At 46.8% G+C, this 16,773-nt stretch overlaps 1 protein-coding gene across 2 annotated transcripts in view; it reads right to left on the reverse strand.

Moving 5' to 3' along the window:
• LOC135054489 (oocyte zinc finger protein XlCOF7.1-like) overlaps positions 1 to 14,664 on the reverse strand; it is a 35,949-nt gene extending 21,285 nt beyond the window's left edge. For both annotated transcript variants that reach the window (XM_063957597.1, XM_063957596.1), the window contains exons 1-6: positions 14,589 to 14,664; positions 13,867 to 14,015; positions 4,735 to 4,926; positions 3,840 to 3,918; positions 2,961 to 3,058; positions 2,277 to 2,820 (exon numbers count right to left, since the gene is read on the reverse strand). In XM_063957597.1, coding sequence (XP_063813667.1) covers positions 2,277 to 2,820; positions 2,961 to 3,058; positions 3,840 to 3,918; positions 4,735 to 4,926; positions 13,867 to 13,944 — 991 coding nt within the window. In that variant the 5' untranslated portion in view covers positions 13,945 to 14,015; positions 14,589 to 14,664. The remainder of the gene's footprint in view (positions 1 to 2,276; positions 2,821 to 2,960; positions 3,059 to 3,839; positions 3,919 to 4,734; positions 4,927 to 13,866; positions 14,016 to 14,588) is intronic.
• Positions 14,665 to 16,773: the final 2,109 nt, after the last annotated feature.

Raw genomic sequence — 16,773 nt, forward strand, 5'->3', positions numbered from 1 at the left:
GGGGATCCACTTGCACCTGTGCCTGCCTTAGATTATTTAAGAGGCTTTGGTGAAAGCTAAAACAACTTGTATACAAATCATTCTGAACCAGATCCTGAGAGGTTAACCCATCTCTGCAAGAAAACATGACATGAGTGTCGACGCTGCTGTGAGTGTATTTTCCTCACCCTTTCAGCTCTTAGACATGATAAATAATCACACACCTGTACAGTGTTAACTACACAATTTGTGACTGTAATCACCTAAAATTTTGTTAAAGTGACACACAATCTAACCCTACCCTGCTTTGCACCAGCACTGAGGATCGGAATACACAGAAAAATGACAGAAGTATAGTAAAGTTAGCAATCACAATAGGTATCAGTCACAAGTTATACATTAGTATAAAAAGCAGTATGAGCACATCATCAACTATAAAATACATTTCAAGTATGTAGGAGACACATATTACTGCATTACATTATATAGGAGTTTTAAACATAGTCGCACAGCAAAAGAAACAGCAGCAATAGTTTACAGACTTATATGCATTCGGCACTTATCCAACCATTCATACTCATAGGTAGATAGAGACAAAGGGCCTAATTCAGACTTGATTGTTAGGCTGCGTTTTCGTACAGCGGCGATCAGGTCTAAACTGCGCATGCACCGCAATGTGTTGGCATGTTGAACGGGTACAAAGCGGAACGCCACTCAGCGATGGGTTTGTGCAAACTATCCTTTCACACGGGCGTTCACAAGGAGATTGACAGGAAGGCGTATGTGGATGGCAAATTACTGTTTTCTTTGAGTGTTTGGAAAAATGCAGGTGTGTCCAAGCATTTGCAGGGAAAGTTTCTGACGTCAAGTCCGGTTCCGCACAGGCTGATGTGATCGCAGAGGCTGAGTAAGTCCTGGGCTACTCAGAAACTGCACAAAATCTGTTTGTACTGCACTGCTACACATGCATTTGCACACTTGCAAAGCAAAAATACACTCCCCTATGGGCGCGTGACTTTGTGAACGCAGGACTACAACAGCCCCTAGCGAGCGATCAGGTATGAATTAGGCCCTTAGCGCTGTATCACCCGGCTCAGGAGAGTGGGATACAGGGAGACACACCCCGCTTCCAGGATCGATCAATTATGTTAGTGAACGCTAAGTGGATCCAGACGCTAATAGTGTACACACTCGCCCCGTGAACCTATAGTGAACACAGACGCACCGGTCACACAGCGGCCTGTGCTGCGACAGAGTCCCCTCTGGTAGTGTCTGAGATGGAAGCGAGGAAACAGTTCACGGCGGCAGACTCAGCGGAAACTGGTCATGAACCGGGGGGGATGGGAGGGGGGAGACCAGGAGACCATCTGACTCCCAACTGCTGACATCAACGTCAGCTACTGTTTGGTGGTCTCCTCCCAAAACAGTGCGGCTGTGTCCGTAATCGATGCATGATACATGGAACCAATGCCTTACCTTCTCCCTGTGCTCCGGCGACAGCCCGGTAATGTCTGATGGACCTGCTAGTATATCCAACACAGACGCCCGCCGAAACAGCACTGTACTCGTGGGTAAGCGTTGTCGTGACCCGGCGGAGAGTTGTTGGAGCGACTCTTTCCAATATGCGTATAAGACGCTGTTTAGTAAGATCACTCAAAACATAGTAAGACTATAAAAATAAAACAAGAAAGCTTGGGGCTGCTAACAATCCAGCAGCCCTCTGACCATGGTCCAGCTCCTGTCGCACCAAACAAAACACTGATTTGCCTGAGCCAGTGGGTGGGATATATGGACAGGCATGTTGCATCCTGGGAGCCCAGAAAGCTTTTGATCTTTTGGTGCCAATCCGCTGTCGCTCCATCATATCCCAATGAAAAGGTAGGTGTGAGCACACCAAATGGCTGCAGAGTGGAGTCAATCTGGAAGACTGCTGCAGTCAGGACAGGCTGCAACCTGTGTATCCAGCCCAAGTGTGGTTGGGAAAGCCAGTCAGGCTGCAGTGGCAGTCAAAGAGCTCAGTGCGCTGGGAAGCCACTGGGAGACAGGAGGTCAGTGTCTAAACCTACAAGAGACAGGGAAGACCACCAAACTCTGTGACTGAACTTCTGTTGCTGTGACGAAGCCAGACCAGCAAGTCTTAAATGTGAGTAGGCTGGGAAGCCAAGGAAGGCTGAAGGTTGGGATATACCTGCAAGAAGCTGTGTCTGGATCCTGATTATGCACCTAGACACTGCACCAATACACCCCTCTACCAAGCTAATTACCACAGATCATTTCATCTCATGTTTATTACTTACGTGTGCTGGTATCTGTAGGGGTTGTCTCCTCCTTACACTGCTGATCAGCCCTCACATACGTCTCTTCTTCTCCCTCTATATCTTCTTTCTTTATATCAGTCACATACGTCTCTTCTTTTCCCTCTGTATCTTCTGCCTTTATATCAGTCACATACGTCTCTTCTTCTCCCTCTATATCTTCTGCCTTTATATCAGTCACATACGTCTCTTCTTCCCCCTCTATATCTTCTTTCTTTATATCAGTCACATACGTCTCTTCTTCTCCCTCTATATCTTCTGCCTTCATATCAGTCACATTCGTCTCTTCTTCTCCCTCTATATCTTCTGCCTTAATATCAGTCACATATGTCTCTTCTTCTCCCTCTATATCTTCTGCCTTCATATCAGTCACATTCGTCTCTTCTTCGCCCTCTATATCTTCTGCCTTTATATCAGTCACATATGTCACTTCTTCTCCCTCTATATCTTCTGCCTTCATATCAGTCACATACGTCTCTTCTTCTCCCTCTGTATCTTCTACCTTAATATCCATCAGATCTTCGCTCTAAATAACCAATAAAATAATAAAGTCTGAATTCATTGAGAGTAAACAGTGTGATATCAGTGTATAAAACACACAGCTCCACTACACATCATTAAAAGACAGTCACGTTGGTATATTGGTGAGACCTTAAATCCACCTACCTCAACCTCCTGTGGGATCCTGTGATTCTCCTCTGTACAATCCTGGGAATACAGAGGATGGGGACATCTCTCTGGGGTATCTCTGTTACTGGGCCCATCTGTAGGAGACACACAGTGACTGAGTACAGTGTATATATGTGATTATCAGGTGATGTGTGTATATAGGTGGTAATTCCGAGTTGTTCGCTCGCAAGCTGCTTTTAGCAGCTTTGCACAAGCTAAGCCGCCGCCTACTGGGAGTGAATCTTAGCTTATCAAAACTGCGAACGAAAGATTCTTAGCAGTTTCTGAGTAGCTCGAGACTTACTCGGCATCTGCGATCAGTTCAGTGCTTGTCGTTCCTGGTTTGACGTTACAAACACACCCAGCGTTCGCCCAGACACTCCTCCGTTTCTCCAGCCGCTCCCGCGTTTTTCCCAGAAACGGTAGCGTTTTTTCCCACACGCCCATAAAACGACCAGTTTCCGCCCAGAAACACCCACTTCCTGTCAATCACATTACGATCACCAGAACGAAGAAAAAACCTTGTAATGCCGTGAGTAAAATACCTAACTGCATAGCCAATTTACTTGGCGCAGTCGCAGTGCGGACATTGCGCATGCGCATTAGCGACTTATCGCTCAGTTGCAAGAAAAAAATAACGAGCGAACAACTCGGAATGAGGGCCATACTCCAGTGTCCCCTAGTGGATGAAGGAGAAATAAATGATGATATTTGTAAGTGAAGACATAGGCAATGGCGTACTACCTATATAAAAAAACATTGGATCTGACTTATTTTTAAAGTACAAATAAAATGTGATTTTGACAACTCGGAATGACCACCATAGGGCCCCCATACCTGCTCTCCCCTGTACAATACACAACAGTCTCCTCTTACCCAGTGATGTGAGGGGCCGGTGATTCTCCATCATCACGTCCTTGTACAAATCCCTGTGTTCCTCTATATACTCCCCCTCCTGCATGGAGACATAGACACAGAGTGATACAGTCATCACCCAGACACATCCCCCGGTGTTACTGTATAATGTCCCATTCCCAGCAGTCACCTCTCCAGTCATCACCCAGACACATCCCCTGGTGTTACTGTATAATGTCCCACTCCCAGCAGTCACCGCTCCAGAATTCACCCAGACACGCCCCCTAGTGTTACTGTATAATACCCCATTCCCGTCAGTCACCTCTCCAGTCATCACCCAGACACGTCCCCTGGTGTTACTGTATAATGCCCCATTCCCGTCAGTCACCTCTCCAGTCATCACCCAGACACGTCCCCTGGTGTTACTGTATAAAGCACCATTGCCAGCAGTCACCTCTCCAGTCATCACCCAGACACGTCCCCTGGTGTTACTGTATAATACACCATTCCCAGCAGTCACCTCTCCAGTCATCACCCAGACACATCCGCTGGTGTTACTGTATAATGCCCCATTCCCAGCAGTCACCTCTCCAGTCATCACCCAGACACATCCGCTGGTGTTACTGTATAATGCCCCATTCCCAGCAGTCACCTCTCCAGTCATCACCCAGACACATCCGCTGGTGTTACTGTATAATGCCCCATTCCCAGCAGTCACCTCTCCAGTCATCAGCCAGACACATCCCCTGGTGTTACTGTATAATGACCCATTCCCAGCAGTCACCTCTCCAGTCATCACCCAGACACATCCCCTGGTGTTACTGTATAATGCCCCATTTCTTGCAGTCACCTCTCCAGTCATCACCCAGACACATCCCCTGGTGTTACTGTATAATGTCCCATTCCCAGCAGTCACCTCTCCAGTCAGCAGCTGAATGATCTTGTTGGTGAGTTCCAGGATCTCCTGGTCATTGTCTCTCTCATGTATCAGTGAGTAAAATGGAGGCACCGGGATGGGGCTCTGGGTCCTGCTTAGTCCTCCTGACACAAGGGGGCGACTGCTGGTTGTCTCATACTCGCCAGATGTCTTCCTCACTAATGTGTATTCCTGTGTATTGGGGGAGAAAGCAAATATCACTGCACACACTGCCTGATCGCCCTCACTTCCCCAGTCATGTCCCTGTATAATTGCTATAGATATAAGTGCTGTCACTGAGACACTCCCAGATCCCCTCACCTCACCAGTCATGTCCCTGTTGTCACGGAAGTAGCAGCTGGAACTGATATTTCCGGACTGGATTCGGTTTGACAAACGGGCTCTCCTGGATGGAGGTGGACTAGCTGGATGAAGTTCCTTCGCATGTAGTGAAGCAATAATCAAGACTGAAGAAGCTCTTAGTAAAAGAATAAAAGAAGGTAGCACTTAGAACTCATGCTGGACTGTCCCCAGAATGGGGCGGGTGTTGAAACCGGTGTCCCGTGAACCGTGTCAGGATTGAGTTCACGCTGGCCAGCATGAATTTGCGGTCAGCTGGACAAGACTGAGGCAGAATGGAACATCTGCTGAACACGAGGAGCCTCAGCTTCCAAACTGGAGGTGTGGAGACACAGGATGCCTGTAGTGGAACTGCAGGATACAGGATAGCGACCAGGTTCTAAGCGCAGGAATCTGGGAGCATAGAGCACAAGCTTGCAGACTAGCTGTGGCACACGTTGCACAGGCATCTGAATACAAGATCTCTAAAAGGTAGATTCTCACCAGACTGAGTGGTCTACACAAGAGTAGACAAAAAAGTTTGTTTAAGATTACAACCAGGCGTCCCCAGGAGTGATCATCCACAGCCAGGCGAGAGATCCACATACGTCCTGCTACCTTCACCGACGCGTTTCGATAACAAAGGTTATCTTCCTCAAGGTGTGAGATCTTGTGTTGTTCACTAATCCAAGAGGTATTGCAGATGACCATAACGCCTCGGGAATCCACTATTTCCTTAAGCTCGAACTCTATTCCTCTATCAGTAAGGACTCTAGATCGAGGAAGCTTCTTTTGAAATAGATTCTGAATTAAAGGCTTCAGAAGAGAACTATTGAATGAGTTAGGAATTCATAAATACGAAGTGAGCTTGAGTTTAAAGGCCACTGGATTGATGACTTTTTGAACAGGAAACGGTCCAATGAAACGAGAGGCGAATTTCACTGACGGAACTCGGAGCCTTAAATTCCGAGTAGACAGCCACACTAGATCTCCAATTTTAAGACTGGGCACTGCTCGTCTCTTTTTGTCAGCGTGAAGACTTGGGAAGAGCCGTATGTACTTGCTTCCAAATTTTTGAAAATTGATGAACAGAAGAATCAACTGCTGGGAGGTCTCGAGTGGGTAGGCTAAGAAATTCTGGAACTTGTGGGTGCAGGTCATACACAATGAAAAACGGAGTGGTTTTGGAGGAGTGATTAGAATTATTATCAGCAAATTCTGGCCATGGGAGTAGCTCTATCAAGTCATCTTGAGAAGATAAGTATAAGCGAAGGAAAGTTTCCAGGTCCTGATTAACTCTTTCTGTCTGAACATTAGTTTGTGGGTGATATGCAGTTTGATTTGAAATACAGAACAAAGAGACTTCCAAAATTTGGCTACAAAACTGGACACCTCGATCAGATATCATTTCTGTAGGCAATCCATTTAACTTGAAGACAGTAGAAATAAAGAGCCACACTAATTCTGGAGTGGAGGGTAATCCTTTGAGGGGAATGAAGTGAGCCATTTTAAAAAAAAAATTAAAAGCAGTCAATGATCACCCAAATTGTAGTGAAATCTTTGGTGTTAGGGAAGTCCGTAATAAAATCCATTGACAAATGGGTCCATGGTCGGAGAGGAACGTGGAGTGGACCCATGGTGCTTGACAGGATATTCTATGCGAAGAACACTTGATAAAGGAAGACATAAAGTCAGAGATATCAGATCTCATGGAAGGCCACCAGTAGGATCGCTGCACAATCTCTGGGATCTTGTGGATTCCAGCATGGCCAGAAAACTGGGAAGCATGAGACCAGATAAGAAGGTTTTTTTTTTTTTACGAAGATCAGGTGGATCAGGTCTTCCCAATAGGAGGTTGAACTGTGGTTGTGGTAAAAACTGTTGGGCTTAGCACTAGACTAGGGAGGTGGACTTACAAACTCTCCTCAGGGCAGAGGGACCAGGATAACACATCCACTTTTTTATTCTGGGAACCGGGGGTATATTTACGAAGATTCGTATTTGTGTCGATTTGGTGGGAGTTTAATCTCGAATTGTATCGGTCGTGTTGTTTTTTTCAACTTTTTGAAAAAAAGTGCGTGTAATTTACTAAGCTACCGAGCTGTCTTCTTTTGTATTTTCCGATGTCCATGTGATTCGTATTGTCGGGCAGTTTTTTACGGGAGTGATTAGTAAAACACTGCCGGACTTAACACAATGAATCCCGGCCGGATCAGTGAGATCCGTGCAGGGCTTCATTGTGTGCATTACATGAAGTGTGGAAAGTGGTATAAATAGAAACAAAGTTTGCGTGGGGTCCCCCCTCCTAAGCATAACCAGCCTCGGGCTCTGCGTCCGGTCCTGGTTCAAAAAATACGGGGGAGAAAACACGTAGGGGTCCCTCGTATTTTTTAAACCAGCACCGGGCTCCACTAGCCAGAGAGATAATGCCACTGCCGGGGGACACTTTTATACTGGTCCCTGCGGCCGTGGCAATACCCCCCCAACTTGTCACCCCTGGCCACCCCAATTAACTTTGCGGTTAACCGCAGACCGCAAATTACCCATCATTGGTTATAATGGAGCTGCGCTAAGCTACATTGTAACTAGTGCGCTCCTTCTTATTGACAGTGCAGGAGCACACAGCCAATCAAGAGAGTGCCATGACATGGCGCTCCCTGATTGGCTGGCGGGACCTTCACTGACAGAAGTCACAGGGGGTCCCGTCGGTTGGGGAAAGGGGTTCCATGTGTAGACATGGAACCCCTTTAGTAGCGTGGACCGGGTTTTTAATTTTTATTTTATTTTAAACAAGTACGTGGATCACAAAGTCAATGAAGAGGACAGAACGACGCCGGATTGTTTGTAAGTATAATTTCTATTTACAGGTACCCTGTGGATTCTATGTGGACAAAGGGACCGAGGTGCTCCGTGTCAACATAGGTAAGTATGTGTGTAAGTGTGCATGTATGTCAATTAAACTTGTACTATCACGGTGTGTGTTGTGTATTTTTGGGGGTATTTTTATTGTAGTAGAACTACAGGTACCTGCGGGCCCGTTATTTTCCCGCATGCTGGTACTTGTGGTTCTCCAAGTACCAGCTTGCGGAGGAGGCTTGCCGGGACTTGTAGTTTTTCTACAAAAAAACATATTCTTTAAATTTACACAATGGCTATCAGCCTCACATCCACCGCCCACAGATGGGGGGGGGGGGGGGGCAGCTTCGGGCTTCACCCCTGGCCCTTGAGTTGCTGGAGGGGGAGACCTCTTGATTTAAGGGGCTCCCACTCCTCCAGGGTACCCCGGCCAGGGGTGACTAGTTGGGGGTTAATGCCACAGCTACAGGGACCTACATCAAAGTGTCCCCCAGCTGTGGAATTCTCTCTCTGGCTAGTGGAGCCCGGTGCTGGTTTAAAAAATACAGGGGACACCTACGAGCTTTCCCCCCCCATATTTTTTGAACCAGGACCGGACACAGAGCCCGGTGCTGGTTGTTTAAATATGGGGGACCCCAGTTATTTTTTTCCCTGTATTTTTTCAACCAGGACCGGCTCAAAGAGCCCGAGGGTGGTTATGCTTAGGAGGGGGGACCACACACAATTTTTTTTCCGATTTTTAACCCATTCACACCCCTTCCTACTGATAAGCATGCATGGATCTCACTGATCCGTTCAGGTCTATTTGAAAACTGCTTTTTTTTATTTACGAATTCTAACATTTTCCGTCAGTTTTTGGCTATTGCCGGCAGTAATTGTGAATATGAATTATTAGTAAATTACCGAGTTGTATAAAATAACAGGGGTGTTTGACAGATGGTGTATTCATTCGTATTTGTGAACTCTACAGTTAAAACAAATACGAATGCCCTAATCACTGTGTTTAGTAAATTCCACAGATGACTCTTTGAAAGAAAACCCCCAAATCGAACAAAATCGGGAGCTTAGTAAATATTCCCCTGGGATGGTATGTTAGTGTGAAATCGAAACATGAAAAGAAAAATGACCCAACAAGCCAACCAGGGATTGAGACAATGGCGGTTCTTCAAGAAGATTACATTTTGTGGTCAGTATAAATTGTCACAGGTTGTTGAGATCCTTCCAGAAGATTGTGCCATTCCTCTAAAGCAAGTTTCACGGCCAAGAGTTCTTGTTCGCCAATTGCATAGTTTTTTTTTTCAGCTAACAAAAATTTCCTTGAGAAAAACCCACAGGGATGTAATGAATTATCTGCAGTCCTCTGTGAGAGGACCACCCCTACAGCCTCTGAAGAAGCATCCACTTCCAGCAGAAATGGTTTGCTGGTATCCGGTTGCTGGAACACTGGGGCTGAAGTGAAGGCCTCTTTGAGAAGTTGAAACGTGGATACCGCTTCAGGTGACCATCGTGACGGATTGGCTCCTTTTCCGGTGAGAGCAACTATGGGATCTACTATAGTTGAGAAACCATTGATGAATTTATGGTAGTAGTTAGCGAATCCAGGAAACCGTTTGTGGTAGGTTGGGTCCAGTTAAGGATAGCAAGAACTTTCTCTGGATCCATTATGAGACCGGAGGCGGAGATTATGACCAAGGAATGGAATGGTGGTTACCTCAAATACACACTTCTCCATTTTGCATTTAAGTTGATTTTATCGCAGTCTCTGAAGAACCTTGCAAACTTTTTGGCGATGTGACTCTATATCTGATGAAAAGATCAGGATGTCATCCAGGTAGACCACTACAAACTTGTAAAGCATGTCGCAAAATATTTGTCACAACTGAGGGTTTTGGCTGACAGGAGGAAGCCTCAGTTGTAGGGACTGAAAGGAACTTAAACCGGGGAGGTTTAATAAGACCCCTGGACATGTAAGTGTTAAAGGAAACCCGAAGGTGTGACCATGACAACCAGGTAAAAGTAAAATAAAAGTTTATTAACAGACTCCGTGTAATAACAGACAGCAAATAATGGCAATGGCAAATAATATAGTTCCTGGAACACTTTTACCATGGAAGGTATCACAGAGCACTAGTAGGTTAAAGAACAGCTGTTAAAGTCCTTTGATGAAATAACCTTACCAGGCCTGGCTGTAGTAGTGAAGATAGCCGAGGAACATGCCAGTAGATGTAATGAATAAAGTTGGTAACTTGAATAAGCTGTTGTATTTGATGGATAGAACCAGCCAGGTGGTAAGACACGGAGTGAGTGCTGGATGGAACCAGCCAGGTGATGAAACACGGAGTGGATACTGTAAGATGCTAGGGAGCGTGGAAACAGAGGAGTTGAAGGATGGTTACCGGTGGTAGTGGATACTGCTGGTAAGTAGGGATCCGCTGGAACAACACCGGCACTTTAAAGGAGCTGGAATCTGCTGGAAGCGGACTGCTGGAAGCAGATGAGTTAATAGCTGGAAACTGGGAGCTGGATCAGCCACGGAGGACTGCAGAGTCAGGCTGCACCGCAGGATGGTAGGCAGGTGCGGGTCTTTTAGTGGATGCTGGAGACAGGAGCTGGAACCTGGAGAAACAGCCACAGGAGAGAGAGACTGGAACAAGGTATGACAAACAAAGCACTGACCATTTCCTGGCCCAGGCACAGGATACTTATACCTGCAGCAAAGCAGGCATTGGCTGGGCAATTATGCAGATTTCCAGAGGCAGTGGATTGGAGGAACTGAGACATGTGATTGGATCCAACATGGCTGCACCCATGTTAGAACTTGGAGGGAAAGCTGGTTTGGAAACCATGTGGAAACTAGCAGTAATGGCGGCGCCGGCAGCAGAGGACAGGAGACGCCAGTTTGACAAGTGTATGCTGAGACTCGTGGATGACAGCGGAGGCCGCGGCAGACATGAAGCATCACTCTGACAACCTGCAACTATAACACAGGAGCGGCGGCGGAGGCCACAGAGGATGGGAGACACCATGCAGGATTTAAACATGGCGGCGCTGTTACAGCGTCTCAGCGTGACAGGAGGGATATGCAGCATGTAGAAACAAATGGGATCCGGCCTTGGAACGCTGAGCCAGCCTCAGGAGACATCTGAAAGGCAACTAATGGCGTCCAGATACCCGGATCGTGACAATATTTAATTGATAAAATGTTGAAAGACGGCGGGAGCATTACTATGGCCAAACGGCAAAAATAAACACTCATAGTGCCCATATATGGTGATAAATGTAGTCTTCCATTCATCACAAGCGCGGATCCGGATTAAGATGTAAGCTCACCTCAGGTCTAGTTTAGTAAAGACTGAGGATCCTTTGACTCTATCAAAAAGTTCTGTGATCAAAGGCAGTGGATAGCGGTTCTCAACTGTGATCTCATTCAGACCCCTATATTCTATGCAAGATCTTAAGCCCCATCCTTTTTCTTCACAAAGGGAAACACGGCTCCATCCGGTGAAGTGGAAGGGGGAATGAATCCTTTACTAAGGTTCTCCTGCATATATTCAGACATGGATTTGGTTTCTGGAAAGTACAAAGGGTAGGTGCATCCTCGCGGTGGTAGCAACTCGATTGCGTAGTCCCAATGCCTATGGGGCGTCAAGAAGTCAGCACTTTGTTTACTGAAAACGTCTCTATAAAGCAGAGCACTGAATAGGTAATGGGTTTGAGAGATCATAACTGGTATTCCGAAGGGGACGGCCTGCGAGCACACAAGATGAAAGACAGGATTGGTCCCGAGAAAGTTTGCATGTTTGTCCAGTCGAATTTGGAATAATGTCTCAGAAGCCAGGAAAGGCCTAAAACTGTTCCATGGGAAGCCTTGGAGATTACTAGAAGTTCTATTTGTTCCACGTGAAGTGCCCCTTCCCGAATTTGTAGAGGCAGGGTCCGACAGGTGACTGTTCCATGGGTAATACGATTATTATCCACAGCTAGGAGAATAATGTAGTGTGCCAACGGCTGAGTGGGTATTTGGTGTTTCTAAACGATATCGGACTAAATTAAATTCCCTCCGGCTAGGGAATCTAGAGGAGTGGGGACAGAAATTATTTCATGTGATAACTCCAACAGACAAGGATCTCGGAGTCAGAGTTTTTGGAGAATGAGAAAGGACTCCTAACCTGGCTTTTCCTCGACCAGTTAGGAACTGAAGTTTCCTGGTCTCTGTGAGCAGGAGGCTACGAGGTGCCCAGACTCCCCAATGTACATACACAAGTGTTTGCGACGTCTCAGCCACTCCTCTGGTGTTAAACGAGCACAGTTGATTTGCATGGGTTCTTCAATGGCTTCCGTGAATGATGGGATGGGAGGTGGACTAACCCGAGACTTGAAACGTTTGACCCGGTTTTTATCAATCTCACGTTCACGAAATCTCAGGTCTACTTTATTACATAAAGAGATCAATTCTTCCAATGTGGTAGGAAGATCACGGGTCACCAAGTTATCTTTTAGGCGCTCAGACAGCCCATTCCAGAAGGCGGAGTTGAGGGCCTCTTTGTTCTAAGGGAGCTCTGAGGCGAGTGTCTGAAACTGGATGACATATTGTCCCATGGTTTCGATTTCCTTGGCGGAGACGCTGAAGAGAGTCTGCCGAGTTCAAAGATTTTCCTAAATGTAGCAATAGTCTCTCCAGATGGGAGGCAAAAGTTTGCAGGAGGTCTGTACTCAGGACCTTAGCTCCAGACGGATCCATTTGGCCACTGCAAACTGTCACGCATGTACTATCTGGAACTGATATTTCCGGACTGGATTCTGTTTGAGAAACGGGCTTTCCTGGATGGAGGTGAACTGGCTGAACGAAGTTTCTTCGCATGTAGTGAAGCAATAATCAATACTGAAGAAGCTCATAGTAGAAGAATAAAAGAAGGTTGCACTTAGAACTCGTGATGGACTGTCCCCGGACTGGAGCAGGTGTTGAAACCGGTGTCCCGTGATTCATGTCGGGACTGGGTTCACTCTGGTCGGTACAAATTAGTGGGCAGTTGGACAATGGTTGAGGCAGGACGGAACAGCTGCTGAACACGAGGAGACTCAGCTTCCAAACTGGAGGTGCCGAGACACACGGATAGAATGCCTGAAGTGAAAATGCCAGATACAGAATAGGAACCAGCTTCTAAGAGCAGGACTCAAGACTCATGGATACACAGAGCGCTAGTTAGCAGACTAGCTGTGGCAGGCGTTGCACTGCCATCTGAATGCACCAAGCTGGACCCAGAAATACCCTGCTATCCCATGGGATTGGTCACACAGGTGCTGCCTAGATACTGTCCACTGATTGGCCTGTATTAATACTATACATATAAGTGCTGTCACTTTGACAATCCCAGACCCCCTCGCCTTCCTAGTTATGTCCCAGTATTACTATTATATATAGGCGATGTTACTGTGAAGCTCCCAGATCTTCTCACCTCCCCCAGTCATGTCCTTGTATAATTACTATAAAGGATGTCACTGTGACAATTCCAGATCCCCTCACCTCCCCAGTCATGTCCCTGTATTATTACTATAGATCAGGCATTCCCAACCACGGTCCTCAAGGCACACTAACAGTGCAGGTTAAAGGGATATCCAGGCTGCAGCACAGATGACTTAATTAGTAGCTCAGTGATTTTGATTTAACCATCTGTGCTGCAGCCTGGATATCACTAAAACCTGCACTGTTGGTGTGCCTTGAGGACCGTGGTTGGGAATGCCTGCTCTAGATATAAGTGATGTAACTGTGACGCTCCCAGATCCCCTCACATCCCCAGTCATGTCCCTGTATTATAACTATAGATATGTGATGTCACTGTGACGGTCCCAGATCCCTTCACCTCCCCAGTCATGTCCCTTGATATTATAACTATAGCTATAAGTGATGTCACTGTGATATTCCCAGATCCCCCTCACCTCCCCAGTCAGCAGGTAGATGATCTCCAGGGAGAGATTTATTATCCTCTCCATCTTCTGAATCTTCTCCGTGTCCATCTTCAATGATCAGTGAGAATACAGAACGTGTAACATATAATAAACACTCTGGTTCCTCACGGTTTGGGATCCTAGAAATAAATTCAATCTAATATACATCACAGAGAAGACATGTAACATAGTCAGATATGTAACACTGAGCGACTAATAAGTCTCTTTGTCCCCAGCCATAGGGCCCTGGTCAGTGATTCCCATAAGTTCATGAACCAGCCGACATCACAGGCTCCTCCCCCTGAATAATAACAACAACAGGACATCACAGGCTGCTCCTCCTGAATAATAATAACAACAACAACAACAACAACACACCACTGGCTGCTCCTCCTGTATAAAAATAATAACAGGACACCAGAGGCTGAACCTCCTGTAGAATAATAATAACAACAGGACACCACAGGCTGCTCCTCCTGAATAATAATAATAACACTAATAATACTACTACAGGCTGCTCTCCCTGTATAGTAATAATAATAATAACAGGACACCACAGGCTGCTTTCCCTGTATATTAATAATAACAGGACACCACATGCTGCTTCCCCTGTATATTAATAATAACAGGACACCACAGGCTGCTCCCCCAGTATAATAATAACGTGACACCACGGGCTGCTCCTCCTGTATAATAATATATTGCACCATTACCTGATGTCTCCTCTCTGCTCCTTCCCACCAAGAGTCCCGGATGATGTTATGGTGTACAGGGGGCGGGGATTAGGCCGGGTGGAAGGTGATACGCCGAAGTGGAGTGGAACGCACAGGATGAATGCGTGGTGGACCGCACGGACCGGAAGTGAGCGGAAACGCGGAAGTAGGGTGGAACGCACAGAGCGGAAGTGGCGTGTCCCGGGCTCCGGAGGTGTACCGCTGCAGAGGGCTCCGGCCTGGGGTTCCCAGCTGTGTGTGTGGGGGATGATTAGTGATATAGGGGGCGGTATATGAGTGCAGGACCTCCCTCCCCCGCGGTGACTGCTCTGCATGGTAACCCCTTAGTGACCAGACTTCCTGTTACCATGGTAGTGACTGTCCCCATAGTGAGTGTCCCCATGATGCAGCCCTTGTACAGCACTAGGTGGGTGTCAGTGACTGAGGACCCCTGACACTCATACAGCTGCTGTTACATCATGCCATGGCGCTGTGACGTGTAGGTGCACACGGTATTAGCCTGTGGGGTGTATGTGCTATTAGTGGCCACATACACATATTATGGTAATATAGCAGTAGCTCTCCCTATTAGAGACCGGTTACTACACTGTCACTGAGCGCTACTGAGAGTGCCGCCGCCGCAGTGATGTCACTGAGCTGGGAGTGGCCATGGGGATCCCCTAATAGCCGCCTCTGGCTCCGCACAGACCCAGTGATAGTGGTGCCAGGGCTAGTAATCTCACAGGGTCTCTCCTGCAGCCCCAAACACCCCTCAGCCCCACTGTGTAATATAGCGGAGACGTCAGCCATATTGTGCCTCTCATGTGACGCCGCTCAGCGCACCCCCCCCCCCCATGTGACTGCACATCATAATGGAATGTTTTACAAAAGTTCATAACCTTAAAAAATAAGAATTTACTTACCGATAATTCTATTTCTCGTAGTCCGTAGTGGATGCTGGGGACTCCGTCAGGACCATGGGGAATAGCGGGCTCCGCAGGAGACAGGGCACATCCAAAAAGCTCTTTAGGTCACATGGTGTGTACTGGCTCCTCCCCCTATGACCCTCCTCCAAGCCTCAGTTAGGTACTGTGCCCGGACGAGCGTACACAATAAGGAAGGATCTTGAATCCCGGGTAAGACTCATACCAGCCACACCAATCACACCGTACAACTTGTGATCTGAACCCAGTTAACAGTATGATAACAAAACGAAGTAGCCTCTGAAAAGATGGCTTACAACAACAATAACCCGATTTTTGTAACAATAACTATGTACAAGTATTGCAGACAATCCGCACTTGGGATGGGCGCCCAGCATCCACTACGGACTACGAGAAATAGAATTATCGGTAAGTAAATTCTTATTTTCTCTAACGTCCTAGTGGATGCTGGGGACTCCGTCAGGACCATGGGGATTATACCAAAGCTCCCAAACGGGCGGGAGAGTGCGGATGACTCTGCAGCACCGAATGAGAGAACTCCAGGTCCTCCTTAGCCAGAGTATCAAATTTGTAAAATTTTACAAACGTGTTCTCCCCTGACCACGTAGCTGCTCGGCAAAGTTGTAATGCCGAGACTCCTCGGGCAGCCGCCCAAAATGAGCCCACTTTCCTTGTGGAATGGGCCTTTACAGATTTAGGCTGTGGCATGCCTGCCACAGAATGTGCAAGTTGGATTGTGCTACAGATCCAACGTGCAATCGTCTGTTTAGACGCAGGAGCACCCATCTTGTTGGGTGCATACAATATAAACAACGAGTCAGATTTTCTGACTCCAGCTGTCCTTGAAATGTATATTTTTAATGCTCTGACAACGTCCAGTAACTTGGAGTCCTCCAAGTCGCTAGTCGCCGCAGGCACCACAATAGGCTGGTTCAAGTGAAAAGCCGAAACCACCTCAGGGAGAAATTGAGGACGTGTCCGCAATTCTGCCCTGTCCGAATGGAAAATCAGATATGGACTTTTGTATGACAAAGCCGCCAATTCTGAAACTCGCCTGGCCGAAGCCAGAGCCAATAACATGGTTACTTTCCATGTAAGGTATTTTAAATCTACCGATTTTAAGGGTTCAAACCAATGAGATTTGAGAAAATTTAGAACCACGTTCAAGTCCCATGGTGCCACTGGAGGCACTATTGGGGGTTGTATATGTAGTACACCTTTTACAAAAGTTTGTACTTCAG

Source organism: Pseudophryne corroboree, chromosome 3 (assembly GCF_028390025.1).
Source record: "Pseudophryne corroboree isolate aPseCor3 chromosome 3, aPseCor3.hap2, whole genome shotgun sequence".
NCBI lineage: Eukaryota > Metazoa > Chordata > Amphibia > Anura > Myobatrachidae > Pseudophryne > Pseudophryne corroboree.